The 27,862-nt window shown below is 52.4% G+C and overlaps 1 protein-coding gene across 1 annotated transcript in view; it reads left to right on the top strand.

The window, feature by feature from the left end:
• DNAH1 (dynein axonemal heavy chain 1) overlaps nucleotides 1–27,862 on the top strand; it is a 69,348-nt gene that overhangs the window by 7,701 nt on the left and 33,785 nt on the right. Inside the window, exons 6-31 of the mRNA XM_059663388.1 lie at nucleotides 710–871; nucleotides 1,432–1,684; nucleotides 8,516–8,673; nucleotides 9,510–9,721; nucleotides 10,613–10,911; nucleotides 12,430–12,580; nucleotides 13,325–13,518; nucleotides 13,624–13,849; nucleotides 14,427–14,546; nucleotides 15,009–15,091; nucleotides 15,286–15,427; nucleotides 15,954–16,109; nucleotides 16,504–16,702; nucleotides 16,782–17,035; nucleotides 17,684–17,896; nucleotides 19,457–19,621; nucleotides 20,094–20,215; nucleotides 20,384–20,489; nucleotides 21,066–21,245; nucleotides 21,889–22,029; nucleotides 22,569–22,732; nucleotides 23,205–23,318; nucleotides 24,730–24,918; nucleotides 25,197–25,302; nucleotides 25,920–26,033; nucleotides 26,447–26,596. Coding sequence (XP_059519371.1) covers nucleotides 710–871; nucleotides 1,432–1,684; nucleotides 8,516–8,673; nucleotides 9,510–9,721; nucleotides 10,613–10,911; nucleotides 12,430–12,580; nucleotides 13,325–13,518; nucleotides 13,624–13,849; nucleotides 14,427–14,546; nucleotides 15,009–15,091; nucleotides 15,286–15,427; nucleotides 15,954–16,109; nucleotides 16,504–16,702; nucleotides 16,782–17,035; nucleotides 17,684–17,896; nucleotides 19,457–19,621; nucleotides 20,094–20,215; nucleotides 20,384–20,489; nucleotides 21,066–21,245; nucleotides 21,889–22,029; nucleotides 22,569–22,732; nucleotides 23,205–23,318; nucleotides 24,730–24,918; nucleotides 25,197–25,302; nucleotides 25,920–26,033; nucleotides 26,447–26,596 — 4,373 coding nt within the window. The remainder of the gene's footprint in view (nucleotides 1–709; nucleotides 872–1,431; nucleotides 1,685–8,515; nucleotides 8,674–9,509; nucleotides 9,722–10,612; nucleotides 10,912–12,429; nucleotides 12,581–13,324; nucleotides 13,519–13,623; nucleotides 13,850–14,426; nucleotides 14,547–15,008; nucleotides 15,092–15,285; nucleotides 15,428–15,953; nucleotides 16,110–16,503; nucleotides 16,703–16,781; nucleotides 17,036–17,683; nucleotides 17,897–19,456; nucleotides 19,622–20,093; nucleotides 20,216–20,383; nucleotides 20,490–21,065; nucleotides 21,246–21,888; nucleotides 22,030–22,568; nucleotides 22,733–23,204; nucleotides 23,319–24,729; nucleotides 24,919–25,196; nucleotides 25,303–25,919; nucleotides 26,034–26,446; nucleotides 26,597–27,862) is intronic.

The raw sequence follows: 27,862 nt of genomic DNA, 5'->3' as shown, positions 1-27,862 counted from the left end.
CAGCCCAATGCAAAGGCAGGAGCAAGCTTCAAAGTCTCAGGAATAGGCAGACATCCAAGAGAGAAAGGTGTGGGGTGCAGTGGCAGGAGGGGAGCTGGAGAAGCAGGCTTTCCGCCTGGAGAGTGGAGGGAGGCTCATCCAGACCCTACAGGCCCCGAGGGCATGACCCGGGCAGCAGCCTTCTACTCTGCCTTAGGCTGTCCTGATATGAGGGGCTCGGGCTCAGCTGCCACAGGAAGCCTATGGGGAGGGTGCAGGTCACTTGCCCTTCCTCTTAGCCTATGGGAAGGGCAGAAGTTACCCTGGACTTGGTCTGTTTAAAGGGGTCTAGCTCAGACGTGATGACCTTTACAACCAGATCCTCAATAGGTCTGTTGCTTGGGGCTTTCCTGCTTCCTCTCCCGGTCCTGCTAGCCCATCTCTCTCTCTCTCTCTCTCTCTCTCTCTCTCTCTCTCTCTCTCTCTCTCTCTCTCCCCCCCCCCTTTGGGGACATGCTGAGCACAAGGCTGAGAGGCCTGCTCCATCTGGCTCTTCTGCTGCCCGGGGTTCTACAGAGTCCAGCTCAGCTGGGAGGAAGAGGGGGTTTTTCTGGTGGGAGTGAGGCCAGATAGTGACCTCTGAGACCCGTTCCCAGCCCCTGCTGCTCACACTCAGAGGCCCCTGCTCACCCCGTGCAGGGAACACTGGTGGGTTCCTATCCTATTTCAGAGGACCCCAAAAGTCGGGAGCTGAAGTACGTATGGTGCAGTGTTGGTGTCCTGGACTACGACAAGGAGAAGAAGCTATACCTGGTGCACAAGACAAACGAGAATGGCTTGGTGCGAGATGAGATGGGGCAGCCCATCCTGAACGGAGGGGTCACTGCTGAAGGTACAAGCTTCCTGACCCTGATCCAGGCAGACCCCCAGCTCAGGTTGGGCCTGGCCCGTGACTAAAACCAACCCCCACCTGGGGCACAGCCAGCTCAGGTTGGAATTCTCCCTTGCTCTGTTTGTCCTGTGGCTGTCTGTCCCTGACCAGTGAGATCAGAGGGCCCATCACTCAGAGACCCGAGGAAGGGCAGATGGCCATTATTTGATATGTGCCACCTTCCGCATGATGCTGAGAAGGAGCCCGAGGCCCTCAATTGTTGATGTCTGCCCTGGTGTGGCATCAAGGAATGGCCACGTAAACAGCCACCCTGTATAGTTCCTTGTTTGTGCAAAGCTCTTTACAGTTTGCAAAGCACTTTCACATCCATCCCAGACAAGCTGAGAGGTGGGCAGGGCAGGGAGTGCCATCAGACCCATTCCACAGATGCGATGGGGGTCAGAAAAGGGAACCACCTGCTGGGGGCTACCATGCCGCAGCCACGGAGCCAGGCTGCCACCTGGTGTCCAGCCCAGACATCCGACGGAGTATTCTCTCTCCCCTCCCCCCGCCGGCCTCAGGAAGGCCACCCCTCATGAACTGCCAATACTGGGTGCCACGGATCCAGCTTCTCTTCTGTGCTGAGGACCCACGCGTGTTTACGGAGCGTGTGGTCCAGGCCAACGCCCTACGCAAGAACACGGAGGCGCTGCTGCTGTACAACCTCTATGTGGACTGCATGCCCGCCGAGGGCCAGCAGCTCCTCAACGAGCAGAGCATGAGCAAGATCAAGCAGTGGGCCATGAGCACGCCCCGGATGCGCAAAGGGCCCACGTGAGTCCCCGCCAGACCTTTCCCCAAGCCCAAACTTGGCCACCTCCGGGAAGCCCTCCTGTGGGACCTAGTGCTGCCCAGGGGTAGTGCTCCCTCCATTTTTACCTATTTAGAGCTATCTCGCCCACTGCACTATGGACTTCTTTATATATATAAATTTTTTAAAATATTGATTTCATAGAGGAAGGGAGAGAGAGAGATAGAAACATCAATGATGAGAGAGAATCATTGATTGGCTGCCGTCTGCACGCTCCCTCCTAGGGATTGAGCCTGCAACCTGGGCATGTGCCCTTGACCAGAATCAAACCCGGGACCCTTCGGTCTGCAGGCCGACACTCTATCCAGTGAGCCAAACCGGCTAAGGCACTATGGACTTCTTGGACCCAAATAATTTCTTGTTCATTTCCAGATCTCTTATTAACAATATGGACTCAGGTTCCTATTTTATTCAAAGGGTTATAATCTGTTACTACCATTTTTTTATTTTGATGCTCAACTTGTCCCAGATTTGGCCGGTGGGAGCCTCCTCCAGGTGATTCCAGTGTCCTTCTGATATGTTCCTATTGTTTTTTAGCATGTTTTTACTTTCTGGCACAGTGAGAAGTTCTGGACTCATCTTGTACTTTCCCAGACCTAGTCCCGAAATCAGCTATTTCTCCAAGGAGCCCTGGTTCCTTTTAGTGGGCAATGGTATTTAAAAGCCAAGGTCTGGGCATTAGATGTGCTCATTGCTACTGGGAAATCATTTCTTTTTATTTTATTTTATTTTTTTATTGATTTTAGAGAGGAAGAGAGAAGGAGAGAGAGATAGAAACATCAGTGATGAGAGAGAATCATTGATCAGCTGCCTCCTGCATGCCCCGCACTGGGGATCGAGCCTGTAATCCAGGCATGTGCTCTTGACCAGAATTGAACCCCAGGACCCTTCAGTCCGCAGGCCAATGCTCTATCCACTGAGCCAAATCAGCTAGGGCTACAATATTTCTATTATATAAAACTTGCTGATGTTTTCTTTGTGACCTAATATATAATCAGTTTTTGTGAGTATTCCATTCGTACTTGGGAAGGGGCATAGTTCTAGTATTAGGGTATACAAATATATCAATTATTAGGATGTATTATACTCTAATATATTATATATAATGTACATAATATATATTTTATAAAATATATATAATATATTTACATATTATATATATTTTATACATAATATATATTCCATAAAATCTACCTTATTGATTACTGTTATTTATGTCTTCTATATCTTCACTTACTTTTGTCCACTGAGAGAAAATGTTATATCATCATTATGAATTGCAACTTTTAGCCTTAAAAAGTGTCCTTTGTCAGGTATAATGCTTTTAAACTTGAATTTTACTTTGTTTGATATCAGAATTATAATCTGGCTTTTTTTGTTGTTTACCATCTTCCTGATGTATCTTTGTCCATCCCTCTATTTTTAGCCTTTCTGTTTTAGATAGGTCTTGTTATCAACATATTGGGTCTTTGTGAGTCAAATTAAAAATCTTTTTCTTGTAATAAGTGATAGAGCTAATATGTTTAATCTCAATTATGTCATATTATTTAATATTATAGTTATTACTAGAGACCCAATGCACAAAATTCGTGCAAGAGTAGGCCTTCCTTCCCCCTGCTGCCGGCACCAGCTTCCCTCTGGCACCCGGGACCTGGGCTTCCCTCACAGCCCTGGCTGCGTCTGTAAGGTCATCTGGAAGGATGTCCAGAAGGAAGTCTGGTCTAATTAGCATATTATGCTTTTATTATTATAGATCCTGTGTTTCTCTACATGATGTATTTTCTTTGTTCATTTACTTTTAAAACTGATTTTGGTATTTAGGTAGGTTTGTACCTTCATTTTAGTGAATTCTTTTGTACTTCTCCTCATTATAATGCCTGTAATCCCCTGCTTTCCTACTTAACCTTTTAATATCCAGTTTGTCAGTTTTTAACGGTATTTCTAACTCTCTTCTATTTCCTATGCAACAATCCTCAATCTCATTCTACTTTATCCTTCCATTTTTAGTTGCTTTTTTCTACTGAATATTTTAACATATTTTTTCATTCTCATCTGTAGCTTTGTTTTAGTCTTAAATCTACAATTAAATATATTAAGCATATTAGTCCTTTTTCCGGACGTTTCCCCTATCATTTCATAGGGGAGGAAGAAAGTCCTTTTCCTTACACCTTTCTAGGTTTTCTGCTGGGGCTCTGTAATAAAGGACAGATTAACAGGAGGAAAGCATACAAATGTATTTATATGTTTTAGTTGACATGGGACCCTCCCTGAGGAAATGGAGACTGAAGAGGTTCAGCCCAAGTGCTGTTATGCTAGGCCTGGTGAGGAGGGGACAGCTGTGGGAAATGGGACAGGACAAAGGACATGAGCTGGGGTAGTCACCGGGGAGAGCCGAGCAAGGCCTGCTCCTTCGGGTCCTCTTGGCAGCGCGCCATCTGAGAGCTAAGGTTGTCCTTTCCTCCAAGGCGTGGGAGAGCACCTGTCAGGAGAGGGTCTGATGACCTGCCTCAGGACAAGGTCAGAGGGTTCCTCCTGCACCTGCTCTTTCCCAAATTCCTTCGGCTTAAAACAGTCAGTATGCGAAGGTCCATATTTGGGGGTAATGTGCCTGGAACCCCATCAGTCTCTTGGTTGGGTTCAGCTCCTCTTCCATTATATTCTTATAAAGGCTCAAGGGTATAGCGTCCTAGAGTTCTTGCATATTTAAAACCTGAAGGACAGCCTGACTGAATATAAAATTCTTGGTTCATACTTTTATTCCTAGAGAGTTTTTTTTGTTTGTTTTGATCCTCATTGAAGGATATTTCTTTCCATTTATTGATTTTTAGAGAGAGTGGAAGGGAAGGGGGGAGACACACAGAGAGAAACATCTACGTGAGAGAGACATGTCAGTCAGTTATCTGCATGCACCGTGACCAAAACCGAACCCGGGACCCTTCAGTCCGTGGGCCGACGCTCTACCCACTGAGCCAAACTGGCTAGGGTTTGTTTTGTTTTAATGCTCGCCTTGCTTTGTATGTTGCTTTTGAAAAGCCTGATACCAGTCCAGTGCCCTGTCCCTTGTAAGCTGTTTGATTATTTTGCTTGGAGTGCTTGAGGATTTTTTTAATCTTTAAAGCCCAATCATTTTACTAGAATATGCCTCAGAGTTGATCATTCTGGGTCAGTTTTCCCAAGTACACAATGGGCCTTTTAAACACAGAAATTCAGGTATTCTTTTATTTCTGCAAGTTCCTTTTGAATTACAGGTGTGTGTGTGTGTGTGTGTGTGTGTGTGTGTGTGTGTGTGTGTGTGCTTTCCAGAGCAGGAAGCTTTTGTACCTTTTAGACAAAGAATCAATTAATTTGTGAAGAATGGAGCGGTAGGGAGGTTGGTTTAGGATGGGGGTGGGTAGTCCCTGGTGAAGAAGTAACTAGGAAGATAGGGGCTAGTTTGACAAGGTGTGTTGGCATGTATGGACGAATGGCTCAGCAGCCCCAGATTTTCCAGCTGTCTGCCCACTGCACACCCCATCTCCTGAATTATAGTTTTAAGTATTAGTTTTGTTCTATTGTTTTGTTTTTCTTCATCAGAGATTCCATTATATCTATCTATCTACCTATTTACCTCTCTGTCTTGCTTCTTCTTTGCCAATTTCTAATTCAACCATTTTCTGACCCCTCTTAGTTCTTTCTCTTTATCGTTTTTATTCTCTTGGTTATATCCCTGCCTTTATTCAATGTACTTTATTACATTTTTTATTGACTCTATGATTACACTTATTTATTTGACTCTATTCTTCCTTGGGAACCTTGTAATTTAGCCTTCCTTCCTGAGAAAGTTTTGTTTCTTCCATTTCTTTTCTTTTCAGTCAAATACCTTTCTTCCCATTTTCCTATTTCTGTGTTCTGTCTTTGGATCTGATTTAAGGTGTTTTGTTCATACGCCCAAATACTTGTTTGAAGATGTTTAGTTCAGTTTGAAGAGCTGTGCTAGTTTTCTCTTGTGGTGTCTGTTTCTTTTTTGAGGAGTGCATGAGACTTTTCATCAGTTAAGGTCTTCTCTCTCTTTTTCTTATAGTAACTTCATATAAGTGTACTTCGCTTTCACCTATTCACTTCATGGATTTGGGATGTTTTGCAAGATTCCTAGTTCAAGGTTGCCCTCTTCTGTTAGTGTAACAAACTAGCTTTCTGTTGGTTTTTTTTTTTGTTGGTTTTTAATATATTTTATTGATTTTTTACAGAGAGGAAGAGAGAGGGACAGAGAGTCAGAAACATTGATGAGAGAGATCGATCCGCTGCCTCCTGCACACCCCCCACCGGGGACGTGCCCGCAACCAAGGCACATGCCCCTGACCGGAGTCGAACCCGGGACCCCTGAGTCCGCAGGCCAACGCTCTATCCACTGAGCCAAACCGGTTCGGCAGCTTTCTGTTTTTAATGGATGGCCGTGTGTGTGTGTGTGTGTGTGTGTGTGTGTGTGTGTGTGTGTGTGTGAGGAATTGTGTGTCCTCCAAGTGTTTTTGTCCTCTCCTATCTTTGAGGACTCTCATTTTCACTTTTTCTTTCCCCAGTCACCTTTCAATCTCCAAATGACTCCTTTCCTGTCACCTTCCTCCTCATCAGTCATGCCCTTCTGAGAAACTACTTTGAATGCATGCGTGTCAGTTTCTTCCTGATGCTTTGCCAGGACTCTTGTTCAGTATACCTGCCCGTTGGATGGGCTTGCTCTTTCTGACAGGACTTTGGATCAATCTTAGGGCTACCAGCACTCCCTCCTTCACAGTTTTCCTCAGTCTTCCCTTGTCCTCCAGGAAGGCTTGCAGCAGGAATGTGAGCAACAGCTCACTGGGAGTTGATGTTTATTTTTCTACTTAAAGACAATGTGAAGTTTGAGCATTCTCTCTATTCTATGCTAAAGGTGTTGTTTGTTCTTGCTTTTCTTTTTCTTTTTTTCTATGTATGTATGTATTTTTGAGAGTGTTCTGGGAGAGTTGAATTGATGTAGCCACCATTACCTTGGTTGCCCAGAATCCCATTTCTTCAGTTTTAGGTTATTTAGAACATTTACATAATAAAGATGCTGGGCTCAGATTGGCTTAGCCATCAGGGAAATATGCACTCCTATAACAAGTAATCTGATGCAGGCGGTCTCAGGCTCAGAGTGTGGGGGCTCAGCATGCCTCCAGTGCATGCTGGCTTCATCTCCAGGCAGGATGGCAGCAGTCGTTTCTGAAGCACAGGTTCAGGGTCCATTAAGTCCTGCCGTAGGTCAGAGTCCCTAGAAGCAAAGTATGATTTGGAGATTCTTGGGTAAGTGGTTGATTTGTTGATGAAGTCCTCTCAGGAGAAATCTGTAGGGGAGAGAAGGATATGGTGGAGGAAGCAACGAAGCAAAGGTGTGGATTTAGGACGAGTCTAGCCTCTGATCCCATGGAGAACTCTAAATGAATGCCGCCGCAGAATTTATCCCGAGGGAGACAGGACTAGGGGGCTTGATTTTGTATGTTTGACTCAGTTATTGGTCATTGGAGGAAGCAGCGCTTGAGCTGAGTTTGCTGGACTGGGAAGCAGAGAAGCACAGAAGGAGAGCTGCAGGCCAGGGACTGGGTGAAGGATGTCCCTGACAAGAGAAGGGCTCTTGGATGTCATGGGCCACCTCCCACCAGAGCCTTTCCTGCTTGTCACATGGGGCTCTGAGCCATGGACATGCTTTCATTTGTTTCTTAGTTTCTTTCTCTCTTTCTTTCTCTTTCTTTCTTTCTTTCTTTCTTTCTTTCTTTCTTTCTTTCTTTCTTTCTTTCTTTCTTTTTCTTTCTTTCTTTTCTTTCTTTCTCCCTTCCTTCCTTCCTCCCTTCCTTCCTTCCTTCCTTTTAAATTCTGTTGAAAGTATCGCCTTTTTCCCCCCATTGACCTCTCCCCACCCACTCCCACCCCCCCAGCACATCCCCTCACCCCCTACTGTCTGTGTCCCTTGGTTATGCTTATATGCATGCATACAAGTCCTTTGGTTGACCTCTTACACCCCCCCCCCACTCCAAACCTCCCCTGCCTTCCCTCAGAGGTTTGACCGTCTGTTCAGTGCCTCTAGTCTTTGGATCGTTCACTTCTTTATGTGTGCACTCAATACCTGCGTACAGGAAACCCTTTGATACCAGGCCCTGTTCAAGGCTCTGCAGAAATGACCATAAGCTGGACATGCCCCATGTACACACTGTTCCTTGTCCTGTGCTTACTGACCAGAGGGGACCAGGGGTGTCAAGGCCATGAGAGCACTTTGGGAGCATAAATGGGGGCTTCCTTCATCCAAAAGAGGGCAAGTATGCCCAGAACAGAAACCCCAAGGGAGGAGCAAGGCTGGTCAGGTGGAGTTGGGTCTGGATCTATCAGGTGTGGCTGCCAGAGGCTACAGTGTGTGCAGAGGCTCCGAGATACGTGAGAGCTTGGTGCCTCTACGAACTCAGGGGCTGCCTGTGGGTGGACTAGGTGGGCACAGGAATGGATTAGAATGGGCAGGGGTCGGGGTGAGGGGACTAGACAGGGAGGGTGGCCTGCACTAGATGACATTGAGAAGTGAGAAGCAAACTGGGCAGAGTCAGGGGCTGATGTGAGGGTGGGAGTGGCATGAAAGAGGCAGCTGACAAGGGTAATGAGGTCAGTGGCCAGGGGTCTAGGTGGGAGGTGCGTCCATCCATGCCAGAGGAAGCCCCAAACCCATGTCCCCAAGCCCATGCCAGAGCAGAGCCTGGGCCCAGGGTGGGTGACAGGGTGTGTGGAGCCCCCTGACTCCTCTCTCTTGGCCCCATGGACAGGGTTCTGGAGCAACTCAGCAATCTATCCAAAGAAGTGAACCTCGACTATGAGCGCAGCATGAACAAGATCAACTTTGACCAAATTGTCTCCTCCAAGCCCGACACGTTCTCCTACGTGACCCTGCCTAAGAAGGAAGAGGAGAAGGTGCCCAAGCAAGGTGAGGGCATTAGGCAAAGGAGGACCTAGGGCCACCCACCCAGCCAGAGCCCCTCCCTCCCCTCCTTCTATAAACCCAACACTCACCTGCACCTTCCTGTCCCCAGCATTCATCTCCCTCCTTTTCCTGTCTGCCTGGGGAGCTGGGTGGTGGGTGAAGGTTCCTTTTAAGAACAATAGTCTGAGTAGAACAGAAGGAGCAAAAGGTAAATGTGTACTAGGAGAACAGTTGTTCAGAAGGGGATGAGAAGGGCTCTCTGATTGTCTGACCTCAGGACATGTGGGCCTTTCTTCCTCCAATAGCAGGAGTAGTTTGGCATTGCTGCGACTCCATTGGACAGGTGGCAGACTGAGTCAGAGTAGGCTGTCAGGTCCCTCCAAGTCCTCCTGGCTTTGAGCTCCCCAATCTCTGCTAATTTCTTTTCCATCTTCCACATGTATAAAGTGCCCGGGAATCTGGGTCGGGTGTGGAAGTGGGCATTCCAAGTGTCCTGGTGGTGCCCACATCTTTTCTTGGTATCCCAGGGTAGGCCCAGATGGGCATCAGGGGTTGTGTGCAGAGTGGGCAGGAATGGATGGGGAGAGGGTGCTCACCCATTTCAGAAGCGTCTGTGACCCAGAGGGGCCTGGAGGAAATTCATTTCCACACGAGAGCAGGCACCTCATTGTGGGGCCCTAGGGCCCCTCTAACAGACCATGGAAAGAGAGGGGTTCTGGGGACATGTGTGCCTCTTTCAGGGAGGAGGCAGGAGCTCTGTCCCTCTAGATCTGTCCTGACCCCGGGTGTGTCCTAGGCCCATCTGACACTGGCCCTTCCACCTCTCCCCCCTCCACCAGGGCTGGTGAGTATCCCCAAGTACCCTTTCCGGGAGCAGAAGGGGGACTTCACCTTTGTGTCCTTGCTCACACGGCCGGAGGTCATCACAGCCCTCAGCAAGGTGCGGGCTGAGTGCAACAAGGTCATCACCATGTCCCTGTTCCACTCGAGCCTCTCTAAGTACAGCCGCCTGGAGGAGTTCGAGCAGATCCAGTCACAGACCTTCGCTCAGGTGCGTGGCCACCCAGGGCACAAAGCAGCAGCATGCAGGCCAGAGCCTTGGCGCTGACAGGCCGGACCAGGGGCTCCTGGGGAAGCCCAGGGTAGATGAGCCAGTGGTGAGGCTGAGAGCCCTGCTTTTCTTCAAAACAGGCCTCACCTCTTCCTAGACCTCTGGTAGGCTGGGGTGGGTGCCAGGAGAGCCAGTCACTTTCCATCCGGACCCTAGTGGCCTCTGAAGCAAAAGCAGGAACTCTATGCACCCCGTGTCTCCCCGAGGATTGGGTACCAGAGAGAAGGGGTTCTGCCTCATGGGAGACGGCTGTCAGATGGCCTAAAGCAGTGATGGCGAACCCATGACACGCGTGTCAGAGGTGACACATGAACTCATTTTTTTGGTTTATTTTTTGTTGTTGTTAAATGGCATTTAAATATATAAAATAAATGTCGAAAATATAAATCTTTGTTTTACTATGGTTGCGAATATCAAAAAATTTCTATATGTGACACGGCACCAGAGTTAAGTTAGGGTTTTTCAAAATGCTGACACGCCGAGCTCAAAAGGTTCGCCATCACTGGCCTAAAGGCTTCCTCTGTCTCTGCCTCTCTCTGCTCCATTCTATGTCTCTGCCTCATTCTGGTGTCTCTGTCTCTCTGTCTCTGTGTCTCTCTCCCTTGGCTGGAAGGAAAGCCCTGCTTCCCCCAGAGCAGCCTGGTTCACAGGGTCTCAGGAGGGTGTTGGTTGGCAGGGATTGTCAATAAGTTGAGGTTGGGGGAGATCCCTGTGTAGTCATCTGAGTCCTGAGGCCACTAGAGCATCCTGGTGTCTAGAGTCCCTGAGCATGGCAGCTGTGGGCAGCGGTTCCCTAGGGTGGCCACGTGATGCCACCTTTGGCCACTCCAGGTGCAGATGTTCCTCAAGGACACCTGGATCAGCACGCTCAAGGTGGCCATGCGCAGCAGCCTGCGGGACATGAGCAAGGGCTGGTACAACCTCTACGAGAACAACTGGGCGGTGTACCTCATGTCGAAGCTGCGCAAGCTGATGGAGCTGATCAAGTACATGCTGCAGGACACGCTGCGCTTCCTGGTGCAGGACTCGCTGACCAGCTTCTCCCAGTTCATCAGTGACGCCTGCTACAGTGTGCTTGACTGCACTGATGACATGGAATGGGGCGAAGATTTCATCAACAGCCCCTACAGGTGGGCCCCCTGGGCCGAGGCACCTGTTGACACCAGAACTATTCCTTGCCAGGCCCCAGTGGCTAGGGTGGTGCAGGGTGTGGGGACCAAGGGGACCAGGGTCAGGGTGCCTATCATTGCCAGGTCCTGGACAGCAGGGAGCTCCTGGCTTCCACCCTGGTTGTTGGCTTCCGTCCTGGCTTGCATTTCTTCTGTGGCCTTCATTCTCTCAGTCAGTCACTGAGTTACTCATTTGAGAAGTATTCTCTGAGCCAGGAACAGGCAGGGTTTTAGGGGAATAAGAGTGGAATGACCCTTGCACTCACAGGAGAATAGAGAGAGAGAAAAATAGGCACAGTCATTGCCTATCTTGACGGGCTGTGAGAGACCCCGGGAGGAAAGGGGCTTAGCCAGGGGTTCAGGTAGGAGGTGACATCTGAACCAAGACTTGAGACAGGGAGGAAACCAGCTGGGAAGAGATGTGGGGTAGGTGGAGGGACCAACATGTGCAGAAATATGGAAGGAGAAAGAAAACTGGGGCAGTCAAGTAAAGCGAGGCCAGCAGCTGTGGCTGGCGTGGGGAGGGCAGGGAAGGCTGGTCAGGTGACATAGGTGAGACCAGGCCAGATCACACAGAGCCTCCTGGGGTCATGATCAGGGCTGGATTTATTCTAAGTTTGGTCAGCAGCTATCAGAGGGGAGAAATGATCTGATTTACATTCTAGAACAGGGGTGGGCAAACTTTTTGACTCGAGGGCCACAATGGGTTCTTAAACTGGACCGGAGGGCCGGAACAAAAGCATGGATGGAGTGTTTGTGTGAACTAATATAAATTCAAAGTAAACATCATTACATAAAAGGGTACGGTCTTTTTTTTTTTAGTTTTATTCATTTCAAACGGGCCGGATTCGGCCCGCGGGCCATAGTTTGCCCACGGCTGTTCTAGAATGATACTCTGGATTTGTGGGGACAAGTGAGACAGAAGAACAAGGCTTCTGCCATTGTCTAGATAAGGGGTGACAGGGCTGGGACTCGGTGGGACAGATTTGGGGCAGTGCATAGGTAGAGGGGAAGCTGGCAGGACTCGGGGTACACAGGATGATTGAGATGCCATCAGAGGTCCGAGTGGGTGGGTGGCAATCCAGAATGCAGCGGGGAGGCCCAGCTAGTATCCAGGTTTGAGAGTCGTCATATGTGGTGAGTATCGGAAGCCAAGGCTAGAGGGCTCCCAGGGAGAGTGGGGAGCCACAGTGCCCAGGGTGTGGCCGACCTGTCCTGATGAACTCAAGACCACACAGAGGGTCCTCCCCCTCCCTGGTGCGCATGGAATTCTGGGTAAGTGGCTGGAATAGCAGAGCCTGTTTGGCTGGTCTGGGGCTTTCTCTCTGGTAACTTGGAGGTTTCTGGGAGGAGGGAGGAGGCAAGTCTCATCATGGAGAGCTCAAGAGCCACCATGGCAGCAGAAAGAGCAGAGGGCTGGCCTGTTGCGCTCAGGCCCCCTCAGGCCCCTGCCTATGGTCAGCCCGCATTGCCCCGCAGGCCTCGGAAGAATCCTCTGTTCATCGTGGACCTGGTGCTGGACAGCTCAGGAGTGCACTACAGCACACCGCTAGAGCAGTTCGAGACATCTCTGCTCAACCTCTTCGACAAGGGCATTCTGGCCACCCACGCAGTGCCCCAGCTGGAGAAGGTACCCACGAGGCCCGGGCACCTGCTGCTCTGGCTGCTAATGGCTTCCGCAGCCCCAGGTGCTGCCCTGAGTATTACAGCAGTTCAGCTTTATCATGGCCTCCCACCTGGCTGCAGTGTGCTCCGCCCTTTAATTCTTGAATAGCTCATTTCATCCTCACCATAAGCTGAGCTGGGAACCATCAACATCCACATTTTGTCATGAGACTCGGGGGAAGTTTAGCCAAAGGTCACATAGCTGCTGTCAGACCTGTGATGCCAACGGGGCTCACTGGCCCACTTCTGCCACAGCCATGTCTGACCCAGATCCCACCTTCTTGACCCCACCCAGCTCCTGCCCTCTCTCTTCAGCTAAGATGTGGACACAGACCAACCGCCACACTCTAGTCAGAAGTCCCCGTTTCATTACCAAATCTGCACAGAGCCCAAGCCCTGGTCCAGCAGTCTCTGTAACTCCAGTCCCCTCTTGTCTTCCTTGCTGGTCAGTCAGAGCCATCAGTGAGCTGGTTGTCCCATCTGTTTCTTTCCTTGGCAATGGGCTGAGTCAGGCACAGACAGAAAAAGACAGTGCCCCTTGGTGGACTCTATGGGGCTTTGGTCTTGTATTGATCCACAGCCCTGCCCTGTCCCCACCCCCACCATGCTCTCTGTGCGTGGCCACACTCAGTCTTTGGATCACATTTCCAACTCCTCTGCCCACCTGCTCATGGCTCATCCAGTTTTGTGCCTCACCCCCACTCCACAGCTGGTGATGGAGGACATCTTCATCAGCGGTAACCCCCTGCTGGAGTCAGTGGGGCTTCACGAGCCCCTGGTGGAGGAGCTGAGGGCCACCATCGCCAACGCTGTGCGCAAGGCCATGATCCCACTGCAGGCCTACGCCAAGAAGTACAGAAAGTACCTGGAGCTGAATAACAATGACATCACCACATTCCTCAAGTGCGTGTGTGCGTGTGTGCGTGCGTGCGTGCGTCTGTGTGTGTCTGTGTGACCCCCATGCATACTCTCACCACCCTCTACTCCTCGTGTGCCCGCTGTCCACAGGGCCTACCAGACGAAATGCCCATCAGCTGAGGAGGTGCAGAGGGTGGTGCTCACCCACCTACGGGAGAAAGAGATCATGGACAGCTCGCTGCCCAGCAGCATCGTCATTGGGCCCTTCTACATCAATGTGGACAATGTCAAGCAGAGCCTGTCCAAGAAGCGCAAGGCCCTGGCCACTTCCATGCTGGACATCCTGGCCAAGTACCTGCACAAGGAGGTGGAAGACGTAAGTTCCCACTCCCCCCCGGGGCCAGCCCCAGTGACGGAGCAACACCTGTACCCTTGCATCCAGGGTGAACTCCAACAAGCAAGATGTCTCCAGTCAAGGTCAGGGGTGTCTGCAGACACCAGGCCAGTGGAAGGACCTGGAAGTCATCCTGCCTTGACCCTGGCAGTCTACAGAGAGTTGTCCCATATGGGGGGCCCAGGAAGGGGGTGCTGCTACCTCCTCTAAGCTTGTAGGGAACTGGGAACTCCTCATGAAGAACAAACACCCTGAGATGGGTTGTTTCACAGAGCTGAGGGTGTGCAAGTGCAGGCCTCAGAAGTGTGTGTGTGTGTGTGTGTGTGTGTGTGTGTGTGTGTGTGTGTTGGCTTGGCCCAGGAGGCTGGAGAAGGTGAAGTATGCTTGGTGATGCTATTGCCCCACTGCAAGGCTGCAGCTCCCCAGTGAGCTGGCTGCAGGATGTGGTGGAGTGGGAGAAATTTCTTATCTGGAAACACTGGGGACCAGGAAGGCGGAGCAGGCCCCAGGGAAGGCAAGAAAGAGGCACCTGGCCTCCCTAGTGCCCTCCCACCGCCAGATCTGTGAGGAGTTTCGCAGCATTAGCCGCAAGATCTACGAGAAGCCGAATAGCATAGAGGAGCTGGCTGAGCTTCGAGAGTGGATGAAGGGCATCCCTGAAAAGCAGGTGGTGCTGGAGGTGAGGCACACACATGGGAGCCAGGGAGCGGGGTACTACTGTCCAAGATCCTGGTGGGACTAGATGTCAGGTGGGCAAACGTGAACTGGGAGCTGGGAGTTATGGACCATTGCTCAGGTCTGAAGGCAGGAGCTGGGAGATCATGAACACTGAAGCCAGAGGTGAGGTAGATACAGAAGACAGGTGGGGCTAGGGAGAGCTATGAGGCTGGGTGCACAGTGAAAGTTCAGAGCTGTGCTGTCTAGGAGGTGAGGAGGGTGGAAGATAATGGGTCAGGGGCTGAAGGTTGGAGGTGTGGTGGCCATGGTCCTTGGAGCTCTGAGCCCAATGCTGGCCTTGCACCCCATGCCTCCTCCCCAACCCCAGGTCTCCCCTCTCTGGAAGAGAGCAGCCTCTCTCTAGCACCCATCACCTTGGGGAGCCCAGGCACACCGGCATTCTCACCACTGCCTATCCCTACAGGAGCGGATTATGAGGGTCATGGATGACTACCAGATCATGGATGAATTCCATTACAACCTCAGCACAGATGACTTCAATGACAAGTGAGTGGGAGCTTGGTCCCCACCCTCCTTAGCTGGGTGGTGGACAGCAGGAGGTAGGGCAAGAGGTGCTAAGCTACAATGGCTTTCAAATATCCTTGTGACCATGGCTGTGCAGTCACACCAGAAATGCCCTGCAAAGATGCCAGAGGCCATCTTGATTTCAGCTGTGACACCCCCACCCCTGCCCCATCCAGATGGGCTGCCAACAACTGGCCTTCTAAGATCCTCGGGCAGATAGAGTTGGTGCGGCAGCAGCACATGGAAGAAGAGGAGAAGTTCCACAAAATCCAGATTATGGATCAGAACAACTTCCAGGAGAAGCTGGAAGGGTTGCAGGTAGGGTTTGGCTGAGGCTCTGCTGGGATTGGCTCCCAATACACAACACACACACACACACACACACACACACACACACACACACACTTCCCCACGACCGGGCCTTGATTCTTGTATTCAGGAGTTGCTATGTCAATGTTTGACGAAAGAATTGGCAGATGAATGAACAAATGTCTGAAAGAATGAACTGAAAAAACAATGAATTGAAAAGCCAGAGGGGTGTGTGGGTAGCAAGCTCCAGAAGAATTCAGAGTAGCAAAGAGCCCCAACTCTTCTGTTGTGTCCTTCATGCCCAGTGCGCAGTGGGCTTCGTGTTCAGGGCACTAGGTCCTTCTCTGATTTTGCTATGTTACCACAGGGTAGTCAGCTGCCTGTGATGGGTCAGCTGCCTGCTCACTCTTGGAGAAGAAAGTGCTCTCAGAACTGGGAGATGCTGATGCCTAGGGATCTTGGGGTTCCTGGGTGCATGTGGGCATGGGCTGGGCCACAGAGGCCTCTGACTCCTTGCTCCTTGCTTGGCCCACAGCTTGTGGTAGCTGGCTTCTCCATACACGTGGAGATTGCGCGAGCACACGAGATTGCCAATGAAGTGCGGCGAGTCAAGAAGCAGCTGAAGGATTGCCAGCAGCTGGCCGCGCTCTATAACAACCGCGAGCGCATCTTCGGCTTGCCCATCACCAATGTAGGCCTCCTGTGGGCACCCTATCCTCTAACTCCCAGGGTTTGAGAGTGATCCCCTGTGTTTGTGGCTATATGAGAACCCAGCTACCAGGTTGCAGGGCCCTGGCATTTGGGGGCAGGACCAAGCAGGCTGCAGAGAGGAGATAACCCACCCTTGGCCCTCAAGGCAAGGAGATTGGCTAGAACCAGGCAAGAGACCTGAGGGTCAGTGCAGACATTGCTCAGCCACTCAGAGCCCAGAGCCTGAAGCAGGCAGGAAGAATGGAGTCCAGGCTCAAGTCCACGGGGCAGGATTAGGGACAGCAGCGAGGAGCAAGGATGAGGAGGGGACCTGGCCCAAAGGAGCAGCATAGAGAGATAACCCTAAAGCAGCCCTGGGTCTTCTGTCCCTGCAGTACGACAAACTCTCCAGGATGGTGAAGGAGTTCCAGCCCTACCTGGACCTCTGGACCACAGCCTCTGACTGGCTGCGCTGGTCCGAGAGCTGGATGAACGACCCCCTGTCAGCCATTGATGCTGAGCAGCTAGAGAAGAATGTTATTGAGTCCTTTAAGACCATGCACAAGTGTGTGAAGCAGTTCAAGGACATCCCAGGTACGTGACCAAGCCAGTCCATCCCCTGCTTCCCTGCCTGTGCTGGCTGCTTCTCACACCCACCTACCCTGCCTGCCAGCCTGCCAGGAAGTGGCCTTGGACATCCGGGCCCGCATCGAGGAGTTCAAGCCATACATCCCACTGATCCAGGGGCTACGAAACCCTGGCATGCGGAACCGGCACTGGGAGGTGCTGTCCAATGAAATCAACATTAATGTCAGGCCCAAGGCCAACCTGACCTTCGCCCGCTGCCTTGAGATGAACCTACAGGACCACATTGCGAGCATTAGCAAGGTGGCTGAGGTGGCTGGCAAGGAGTACACCATTGAGCAGGTGGGCAGCCAGCAGGCTCACCCTGCCCCACGCAGGCCCTGCCCGACAGCACAGGAGGACGGCAGTATTGGGCTCCATCCCTGAGGTCCTTCACCAGTTCTAAGGGTTGAGGTGCATTCTGTTAAGTGAGTTAATAATGGTCCCCTGGGGGCAGGGACAACATCCTCTGCTTCTGGTACCCACATGGGCCTGGCACAGAGCTGGCCATGACACGTGGGTGGAGAAGACCAGTTATTACTCAGGTGACTTCCTCTCAAGTGACTTCCTCTCCCAGGATGGAGCTAATAGCATTGCCCTCATTTAATGGATGAGTAAATTAAGGCTCAGAGAGATTCAGCAAGTTGTTAGGGTGACATAGCCAGTAAGGGCTGTAACTGGGACCAGAGCTCCTAACTAGCACCTTAGCTTCTCCCAATATGCGTGTATATGCATGTTGTACTCATGTAGCACGTGTGTGAGAGCCAGTTGGCTTTGAATTCAGATGAGGGTCCATGGGGGATTTTTTGGCTAGACAAGCAGAAAGTATTTGCCAGAGGGACCCAAGGGAAGGTCATGGCCAGGCAGAGCCTGCTCTTCCCTGCAGTGCAGGTCAGACAGAATGTGGGCCAGCCCTTTTCAGGACCCAGACTGACTTGTACCCCACCCCAGGCACTGGACAAGATGGAGAAGGAGTGGTCAGCCATCCTGTTCAATGTGCTGCCCTACAAGGAGACAGATACCTACATCCTCAAGAGCCCAGATGAGGCCTCACAGCTGCTTGACGACCATATTGTCATGACCCAGAGCATGTCCTTCTCGCCCTACAAGAAGCCCTTTGAGCAACGCATCAATTCCTGGGAGAACAAGTTGAAGCTGACTCAGGTGGGCCCTCCATGACCTGCCTTTACTCCTCCCTTACCCTGGCAGCATCCGCCCCATAAGTGGCTCTTTATGGTGTCTGGGTGGTGCTCGAAGCGCTGGAGAGCCTTGTCTCCTGGCTGTCTGGCAGGACCTTCGTCCAGAGGAGGGTGACTAGAATGGGGCTCTCCATCTCTAAGGTTTGGCTGCTGGAGAAGGCAATTCAGGATGTGGGGGTGGGCTACTATTTGGTCAAAAGCTCTGTCTAAGGAAGGGCCTGAAACCTGCCAGCAGACCTCCGAAGAACTGTCTGGACTTGGGACAACTAGAACCTCCAGTCTTGGAATTTTCTGGACTGGACACCACAAAGCCCTGAGGTTCCCTATGCCTTCTTCCACTCTGCCCTGAACCTCCCATTCCTGTCTTATTCAGAGCTGGCTTGGGGTGAGGTTGCCAGGGCACTAGGGACTGTACTTCTGCAGAGCTTTCAAGGTCAGAGGTAAGGGCTGTCTACAGAGCCTTGGAACACTGTGCTGGGGCGAGGCCTGCCTGTGTGATTCTGACAGTCCCTTCCCCGGGGCCTCCTGGAAGCTTTTTGGAAACCTCCAGTGAAGGCTAGAATCCAAGTGAGGAGGTCTTGTCTGTGTGTTCCTTAGACCACCCAGAGATACCTGAGCTGCTCAATATTATCCCTGGGTTCCCTCTTTTGCTCATGCTGTCCCCTGCACCTGGAGTTCCATCCCTACCTTCCATCTGCAAGGCTCAGAATCAAGCAGCCCTCACTGATTCCCCACACCTGCCAGCAAGGCGTTCCCATCATAGCCCTTGGTCAGTGCCTCTTACAGAGTATGTTGCTCATGCCAGGCTCTTGGTGATTCAGAGGCAGAACTGGCCATTTAGTGGACTGTGGGCTCCTTGAGGGCAGGACCACATCCTGTTCCCCTCTGCTTCTCCTGGTGCCCACATGGGCCTGGCACAGAGCTGGCCATGACACGCATCTCAAGAGGAAGAGAATGAATGAATAAATGAATGAATGAAATGAATGAGTTTGCATTGATTGGAAAAGACAAGAGATAAATCCTGAAAGGGGAATTTGGAGGCAAAATTGGGGGGAGGAGGGGAAGGAGCCTGCTTTGAAGATGTCTCACTCTTGAACTAATGTTTCAGAGTATTTTACAGATCTCAAGCTTAAGTCCCAATACACCTCAGAGAATTCTGGATCATAGACCTCAAAGTCCTGTCAGGCAAGGAGGCTGATTGGGCTTCCATGCACTGGGGATTTTTCTCTGTTACTTCAGGGTTTGCTGGTTTGGGTGTGGTTCCTCCTAGGGAAGAATGGCTCCCAGCTCTTGTGGAGGCTTAGGCATCCTGTGGGGGACTTGGGTTTCTCTGGTGGGCAGGCATTTATGGAGCCTCTTTGTTCCTGGGAGTACTGTGGCTGACAGTGCCATCTAGAAATTTCCCCACAGACACTGGCTCTGGTGCCAGTTCTCTGTCCAGCACTCAGTGTGGTGAAATGTCTAGGTCATGGGGACAGGAACCCCCTCTTGGACCCTGGGCGCTGACAATCCATGTCTTGCCCAGGAAGTGCTGGAGGAGTGGCTGAACTGTCAGCGGGCCTGGCTCTACCTGGAGCCTATCTTCAGCTCTGAGGACATCAATCGGCAGTTGCCCGTGGAGAGCAAACGCTACCAGACGATGGAACGGATCTGGAGGAAAATCATGAAGAACACCTATGAAAACCGGGAGGTGAGCTCACACGGGGATGGGATGGGGAAGCTGTGACCCCTAACGGCCCCGTCACATTGTTGGGAGCCTCCTGGTCTCATCTCTCCCTGAACAAGAAAGAGTAGAGAACAAGTCCAAGGCTTTGGTCTTGGCCTATGTTGCCAAGTGAGCTCTCCAGTCATAAGAGACACTCCTCAGAAACACATTATTGTCTTCATGGAAATTTTCCGTCCACATTATCATTTTAAAGTCCTGCAGCAAATCAAACCCCTTGGCTTTGTTTAACCCTAATTCTTTTGACCATGGACTTTTGTCTGTGGGACTGACACAGGTGATACATGCAACCCCTAGCTCAGGGCCATTTTCCTGCCCCTCTTCCTTCCCAGGCCCCACTGAGGGTCGCTGGCCCATATGGGTGCTCTTTGAGCCCACCTTAATGCCTCCCAGTTGGACCATGCTCACTTCTGGTTTCTCTCTGGCCCGGGCCATGCAGGTAATCAATGTGTGCTCTGACCAGAGGCTGCTGGACAGCCTACGGGATTGCAACAAGCTGCTAGACATGGTACAAAAGGGCCTCAGCGAGTACTTGGAGACCAAGAGGAGGGCCTTCCCCAGGTGAGCACCACCTGCCCCATGCCCACTCTGTCAATGCCTGCCCACATGGCTGGGGCATTGAGGACCTCACCCAGGCTGGACTGCAGGGGTTCAGTTGTACTGGGACAGCTGGACCTCAGGGGGTGCCTGACCCACTCCCTTACCAGATTCTACTTGTTCCCTTGGCAGATTCTACTTCCTGTCAGATGATGAACTACTTGAGATCTTATCCCAGACAAAGGATCCCACTGCTGTGCAGCCCCACCTACGCAAGTGCTTCGAGAACATTGCCCGGGTGGGTGACTGGGCCTGGGGCTCCAGGCCTTGGGCTCAGGGCCAGGAGCATTGGGACTCCTTCCCAAGGAGAACAGCTCTTCTCTAGCCCGAGTCCTTTTAGCAGGAAATGAAGTGGCAAGTGAGATGCACCTGGGACCTGTGGGAGGAAGGTCAGCTGCAAAACTCCCAGCTCAGGACTGGGGACCCTGTTCTCAACTCATCTAGGGGAGCCCTGTCCCCACAATACACTGAGGTGCTGGCTGGATTGAGAAACCCATGCGGCTAGAGGCTCCTGACTCTCCTTGTCCTCATTGTTGCCTACAAGGGAGGCTGCACAGACCTGTGCAAGAGGGGGACTTGCAGGCAGGGTTAGCCTCCTTCCCCAAGTGGGCTGGCTGGACCACAGCTCGGGACAAGGCAGGCTCATCCTGCCTGAATACAGTCAGGGAAGGCCTAGCCCAGGCAGATGTTCAGGTGGGCCCCCCTGAGGCAGGGCTGTCTTCTGGAGGTGAAGGGCACAGGCTCGGGGGCTGTGGTGGGTGGAGCCTCTGGGCACACCTGGTGCAGCCCCCACTCTTGTTTGCCCCACCCACAGCTGCTATTCCAGGAGGACCTGGAGATTACACACATGTACTCAGCAGAGGGTGAGGAGGTGCAGTTGTCCTTCTCCATCTACCCGTCCAGCAACGTGGAGGACTGGCTGCGGGAGGTGGAACTCAGCATGAAGACCAGCATACGGGACATCATCGAGAGGGCCATCAAGGCCTACCCCACAGTGAGTCATGCCTCTCACCCCAGCACAGCTTCCCAGCCTCGTCATCCTTCTGTTTGCACTTTCCTCTATGACGGTAGCTGGGCTGTCTGCATGCCTCATCCTCAAGCTACAGCCTTGGGGATCTCTGGAGAGAGGGGGTTCTTGAGGCCTGATCAGGGAGGAATCTGAAAATAGGCTCCAGAAAATGAGACTTGCTCTTAATAATAATAATCAATTGCTGTTATATTTTAAGCACTCACTATGTGCCAGGCCTGGGCTGGGACTTGAACCACATTACTCCTCCCAGCCCCACAGTCAACAGCAGGGCTGGGGTTAACCCTTATCCTACAAAGTCAGTTCAGAGATATTTTCTGCCCAAAAGCATGTAACTCGCAGGTGGCAGAGCCAGGGTTTGAATCCAGGGCTGTATGTCCCTGATCCTGCACTCCCAACCCTCTGCTTCAAAGTCTCTGTTGAGGAAATGATGACTGCTCACCCCTGAGGGGCCCAGAGCTTAATGGCTTCTCTGCTTTTGAGGTGGAATTAACCACTTGAGCCCAGAGTTTTAAAAAGGCCAAAGCACACATCTGTGTTTAAGGGGAAAAGGCTGCAGGGGTGGGACTGCCAGCTGCCTGGGTCAGCCCTGCCTGTGTTATCTTCCCAGATGCCCAGGACCCAGTGGGTTCTGAACTGGCCTGGCCAGGTGACCATCGCTGGGTGCCAGACCTACTGGACTATGGATGTGGAAAAGGCCCTGGAGGCCAGCAACATTAGTAACCAGCTGTTCCCCCAGCTCACCCAGCAGGTGGGAGTCAGGGGGTCATCATCCGCTCCCCGCACCTCCTAGTCCCTCCAGGAGCTCTCCTGCACTGAGCCTGAAAGAGGACTTGGGTTGGATCTAAACAGCAGGTCAGACACCCCAGAAATGAGTGCCTCACAACCAGCCACCAGCGGGAAGGACTGGGGGTCTGAAGAGAGCTCTGAGTCCAGGCAGGTTCCCTCTCCAGTTGGTCACTGAGGGAGCCATATCGTGCACCATCCTCACTACAGCTGCTGTTCCACATCTTTCCTCAAGCTCCTCACCAGGCCCCACACCTGGCCCTTGCAGGCTCAGATGGCACCGTACATTACAGGGAGCAGATGCCATGTGTGTGTCTCCATTTCTGTTCACTTCCCTGCCAGACTTCTCATGCTACCATACCTTCCCTGTGCCCCTCCCATCCCAGACATCAGAAGCCCCCGGGATAGACGGGTTGTTCCTGACAAAAGCCCACCCTCTGTGCAAAGGAGAGAGACCCTACCCCTTGCATGACTCTGCCCAACAGTGTCCCCCAACTCCTGCAGCTCAGCGACCTGGTGGCCCTGGTGCGAGGGAAGCTGTCCCGCATGCAGCGGGCAGTGCTATCAGCACTAATTGTCATTGAGGTCCATGCCAAGGATGTGGTTGCCAAGCTGATCCAGGAGAAGGTGGTCACTGTGAATGACTTCGAGTGGATCTCACAGCTGAGGTGAGGAGGCAGGAGACCTTGGCCCAGAAACCACCAGGGTCAGAGCAGCTGCAGGCTGGGGCCAGGTGAGGGTGGAGAGTCAATCAACAATTGCTGTTCTCAGTCCTCGAGGCCCTGGGACAGCTGGGCAGAGGTATCTAATGCCCTTATTCACCAAAAGAACCACATCTCGCCCTAACCAGTTTGGCTCAGTGGATAGAGCATCGGCCTGCGGACTGAAGGGTCCCAGGTTCGATTCCGGTCAAGGGCATGTACCTTGGTTGCGGGCACATCCCCAGTTAGGGGGTGTGCAGGAGGCAGCTGATCAATGTTTCTCTCTCATCGATGTTTCTAACTCTCTATCCCTCTCCCTTTCTCTCTGTAAAAAATCAATAAAATATATTAAAAAAAGAACCACATCTCCTCAACCACATACCCTGCCCTGTGGCCTATGGTCCCCATGGCCCGGGAACCCATTTTCCTGCAATTCCAGGTACTACTGGACAAATGACAACCTGTACATTCGAGCTGTGAATGCTGAGTTCATCTATGGCTATGAGTACCTAGGCAACAGCGGGAGGCTGGTGATCACACCCCTCACGGACAGGTAAGAGTCTCCCTGCCCACAGGCTCCCCACACTGGGACCCTTCCCCCAGCTCCAGCTGGCTCAGAAGAGCAGGGACAAAAGGTGCAGCCAGTCCATCAGAGCATGCAGGGTCATGAGCATGGGCTTCGGGTTTAAAACCAGCTCTGGAGGCACAGAGCTGCAGCGCCCGTGGATCTGGAGTTGAAAAGGCCTTCGAAGAGCTTCAAGCCAGTCACTGACACTCAACAGAAGGTGAAGCTTGCAGACATACAGACTGAACCGCTAAACAGAACAAGCAAGCATGCCCCTCTTACAGATACAGAAATTATGGCTTTGGCAGACGAGACTAGCATGTAGGAACGTGTAGGAAGAATGTTTATTCTTCAGTCCAGGGAGGAAATTTACAGTCAGATGTTACAGAAACAGAAAATAGCAGGAGAAATAATTGAAGGATTGGGACAGAAAAAATCCTACCTGGCGCACAGCGTGAAGGAAGCTGAGGACATTGGGAGACGCTGATGGCAGGAGGGGCACAGTAGGAAGCCCCTAGGGCAGCTCTTCCGCCTGGCCCCTTCCAGCCCCTGCAAGGGAAGGGGGCCTGTGCAGGGAAATGGGCTCTGCTTTACCCTGGTGGACGTATTATCTGGATGGTCTGGTAACCCTATGTTTTTACATCACCCTGAGCCCCTTTCAAATCCCAAACCTATTTTTTATCCTGGCTCTGCCTGCCACCCCTGCCTAAGACACTCCTCTCCCTGGGAGTTCTGAACTCCCAGGAAAGGGAAGATGGCCAGGACAGATAGGGGAGCTCTGCCTATGCCCCCTACTAGTCACGCTGGTCAGACCAATAAAAGGCATCCATGAAAAAAAACACCAAAAACAGCTCCAACTGTCACAGGCTGAGTGACCTTGGACAGGTGACTCAGTTTCCTCTGTGGCTTCCCCCGGTGGTTATGAGAGTTTCATGAGCTGATGCATAAAGCTCATAGCTCAGTAAACATTAATGGATGTGAGCGTTACAATTTTTTTTCCACCCAAATACTCCTTTCAACGTGCCAGAATAATCAGTCATTTCCTCTTGCCGACTGTATTTAGTAGCAGGTTTTCAAGTTGGGTTTTGACTAAGGGAAATGAAGTGTGGCCACAGATCAGCCTTCTCAGTGGGTGTCTGTTTTTTATCCTGGCTCTGCCTGCCACCCCTGCCTGAGAGGTGTGTGTCCCCTGGGGGTGAGTCCTGAACTCACTCCCAGGCCACCGGGTGGGGTGGGGAAGCACTGCACAGGGGCTGCCATCCTGACCCCAGTAGCCAGGCCTGCGCACAGCTGGGCGCTGAGAAGGAGGAGGAGCAAGAGCCGCTCATCCTCGGGCCAAGCAGGGGAGGCTGTCCCTCTATGTCTGTGGGAATCCGTGTGCACCTCCTCTCTCCTGCAGGTGCTATCTGACCCTGACCGGTGCCTTGCATCTCAAGTTTGGGGGCGCCCCAGCTGGCCCAGCCGGCACAGGGAAAACAGAGACCACCAAAGACCTGGGCAAGGCCTTGGCCATCCAGACTGTTGTGTTCAACTGCTCTGATCAGCTCGACTTCATGGCCATGGGCAAGTTTTTCAAGGGCCTAGCCAGGTGAGGCTGGTGTGAGGGTGGCACAGGCCAGGGCAGGAAGGCTGAGCTCTCCTGGGGACACTGCCAAGAGGAGCCTCACAGGATGGGGAGGGAGCAGGAGGGGAAAACAGGAGTCAAAGGCTCAGCCCCTGTAGGCTCTGGGGACGCTGGTAGGCAGCAGGGTTGTGGCTGAGCTGATAGAGATCACTATGGCCACTTCTTCCAGTGGAGCCAGAGGGGCCTTGGAGGTGTCAGGTGGGCTCTGAACTCATATCCATCTCTTGTTCTCACCCCATTAGTTCTGGGGCCTGGGCCTGCTTCGACGAGTTCAATCGCATCGACATTGAGGTGCTGTCTGTGGTGGCTCAGCAGATCACCACCATCCAGAAGGCACAGCAACAGCGGGTGAGCCATCCCCCTCCGACCCCGCAAGTCACCACCTCATCACTTCATCTATACCTGCCACTCCTCTGCCTTCTTGTGACTCCCCACCCTGCAGGGTGAGAAGCCGGCACTGAGCCTGCCCTGAGCCCAGCCTCTCTCATCTCATAGAGCACTGGGCACTTCCCCCTTTCCCTACCTGGAGCTCTCCCTGGGGCTATTGTAGCCAGTCAGGGAACCCACATCCCTACCCCACTCTGGGGGTGGCTCGCACTCCAAGCTGCAGTGGATGAAGAGGCCCCTCCCTCTAGCCTTGCTCAGAGTGGCCAGCAGTCTTCTCCTGGGAACACGAGCTGGGAGGCTGGCAAGTGCCACAACTCCAAACTAGTAGGGCCTTGGGTCTCAGTCAGTGCTAAGCTTGCTCAGGTCTGGGTGTGGGGGAGACCTCAGGTAGCCAGGACCTGGGAGGCCATAGGTAGCTACTGGGACCGGAGGTCCTAGGCCAGATCCTGAGAGAGGAGGCAGCTCGTCATCAGGGATCCAGTCTAGGCTGACCAGCTATCGTCAGGACAAGGCCATCAGCAGGGGATGAGGGGCCCATCCAGGGGAGGGGCAGGTGAGTCAACCCTGCCACCCTGTAGGTGGAACGCTTCATGTTTGAGGGCGTCGAGATCCCACTCGTGCCGTCCTGTGCGGTGTTTATCACTATGAACCCAGGGTATGCCGGCCGCACCGAGCTGCCCGATAACCTGAAGGTGAGTTCAGGCCTGGTAGGCCACCCTGGGCCCTGGGAGGCAGCGGAGCCTATGGCCTGGGCTCAGAGATGCTAAAGCACTTAGGAAAGGCACACAGCTGCCAGACATCAGGGACGTCACTCCCCGGCAGCCTTCCTGCTCAGAGGTGGTAAGGCCCATCCCTAGGCATGGAGAGGAGGCCCCAGGGTTGTCCCAGGCTTGGGAGAAGTCAGGGGACAGATGCAGGTCAGCACAAAAGGCCAGTTTCTAGTGGGCAGAGTGGTCCAGCCACAGAGGCGTGTAAGCCTCAGCTTGGGCAGGCATGCTGCCGAGAGGGATCTAAGCATCGGTGGGGGAGGAGGCCGTCCATAACGCGGGTAGTGCTCTGGAGAGGAGGTCTGCCTCTCCGTTCACATGTGCACCACGGGCCCCAGGCGCTCTTCCGGCCTGTGGCCATGATGGTTCCGGATTACACCATGATCGCTGAGATCTCCCTCTACTCCTTTGGCTTCAATGAAGCCAGTATGCTGGCCAAGAAGATCACCACCACCTTCAAGCTGGCTTCTGAGCAGCTCAGCTCTCAGGTGAGGCCCTGCCCCACCAGCTTCCAGGCTCTGAGAGCCGCTGTCTGCCCCCAGCAACCCCATGAGATAGGAATTACATCCCCATTTCTCAGCTGAGGACACTGAGACCCTAAGCAGCTAAGAGACTGGCCAGGCTCATGCAGTGCACAGGGGAGCAGGAGCAGGAGCCAGGAACAGATGCCCACCCTGCTAGTTCAGGGACAGGGGAGAGTCAACCATTAATGAGGAGGCCAGGAGCCACACAACCCAAGGCTTCAGGTCAAGTGCACCTGGCCTCATGTGGACAGAGGGGGATAGCCAGCCCCCCACCTGAGCCGCCCAGCCGTGGGCCTTGCACTCGGCGTGCTGAGCCCAGGTTTCAGGGGTAGATGCTGTTGGTTCAGGCACCCGCACTGGTAGACAAGCTTTCCTGTTTGGCTCCATGCTCAGCATCCCCTTTGCAGTGGCAGAGATGAGCCCCAGCTCTGTCTGGATTCACATGCTACCAGCTTGGTTTCTCTTTCCTAATAGTTCCAGAAAAAGTCTCTAGTATAGGTCACCTCTCTCTGGGTGACCTATTCATGCACTGTGGCTAAGGGGAAACCATATTGCCTTTGGCCAGGTGGAGCCCACCAAAACCCATGGGCTGGAGGAGACACAATCTATTACTGGGAAAAACAGCTGTCCACCACAGTGCATCCTGGATGCTGATACCTCCACACACCTTCCTTCTAACCATTCACTTTCAAAAATGCTTTTCTCTTTATTTATTTTTTAAAATGCTTTCCTCTTTAATAGAGCAACTATTCCTCCTACCAGTTAGGACTTAGTTTCCAACAAGCTTAACCTACCAGTTGGAGCATCTGCTACCTGGTGGTCAGTGCGCTTCATAGCGAGCAGTTGAGCGGCCTTAGCATATCATTAGTTATTCCAGGGAAATAACCTCAGCCCTTCTCAAATGACAGTGACCCCAAATCAAGCCCAGTCTCTTCATTCAAGTCCAAGATGTCTAGCCTGTGGGGCCAGGTGTAGCCTCTGGCCGGCACCGTGGGGCAGTCTGATAAATTGAACTGTTCCCCACACTTGCTGTAGAATGAAGAGAAACAGGACCAGTGGGAAAAGCCATGGTAGTGTGACTGAAAGGGTGGGTCCGGAGAGATGTTACAAGAGAATCTTAGAAGGAAGTTCAAAGGCACGCATGGGAACGCCTTTGTTCACTTTGTGAATAAAACTCAGCGCCTCCCTGCTCTTGGCACCGTGCTGGGGCTGCAGGGACCTCAGGGGCCA

The sequence above is a fragment of the Myotis daubentonii genome, chromosome 14, assembly GCF_963259705.1.
Source record: "Myotis daubentonii chromosome 14, mMyoDau2.1, whole genome shotgun sequence".
In the NCBI taxonomy this organism is placed as follows: Eukaryota; Metazoa; Chordata; class Mammalia; order Chiroptera; family Vespertilionidae; genus Myotis; species Myotis daubentonii.
The sequence above is the reverse complement of the archived record's forward strand: the minus strand, read 5'-3'. Positions and strand labels throughout refer to the sequence as shown.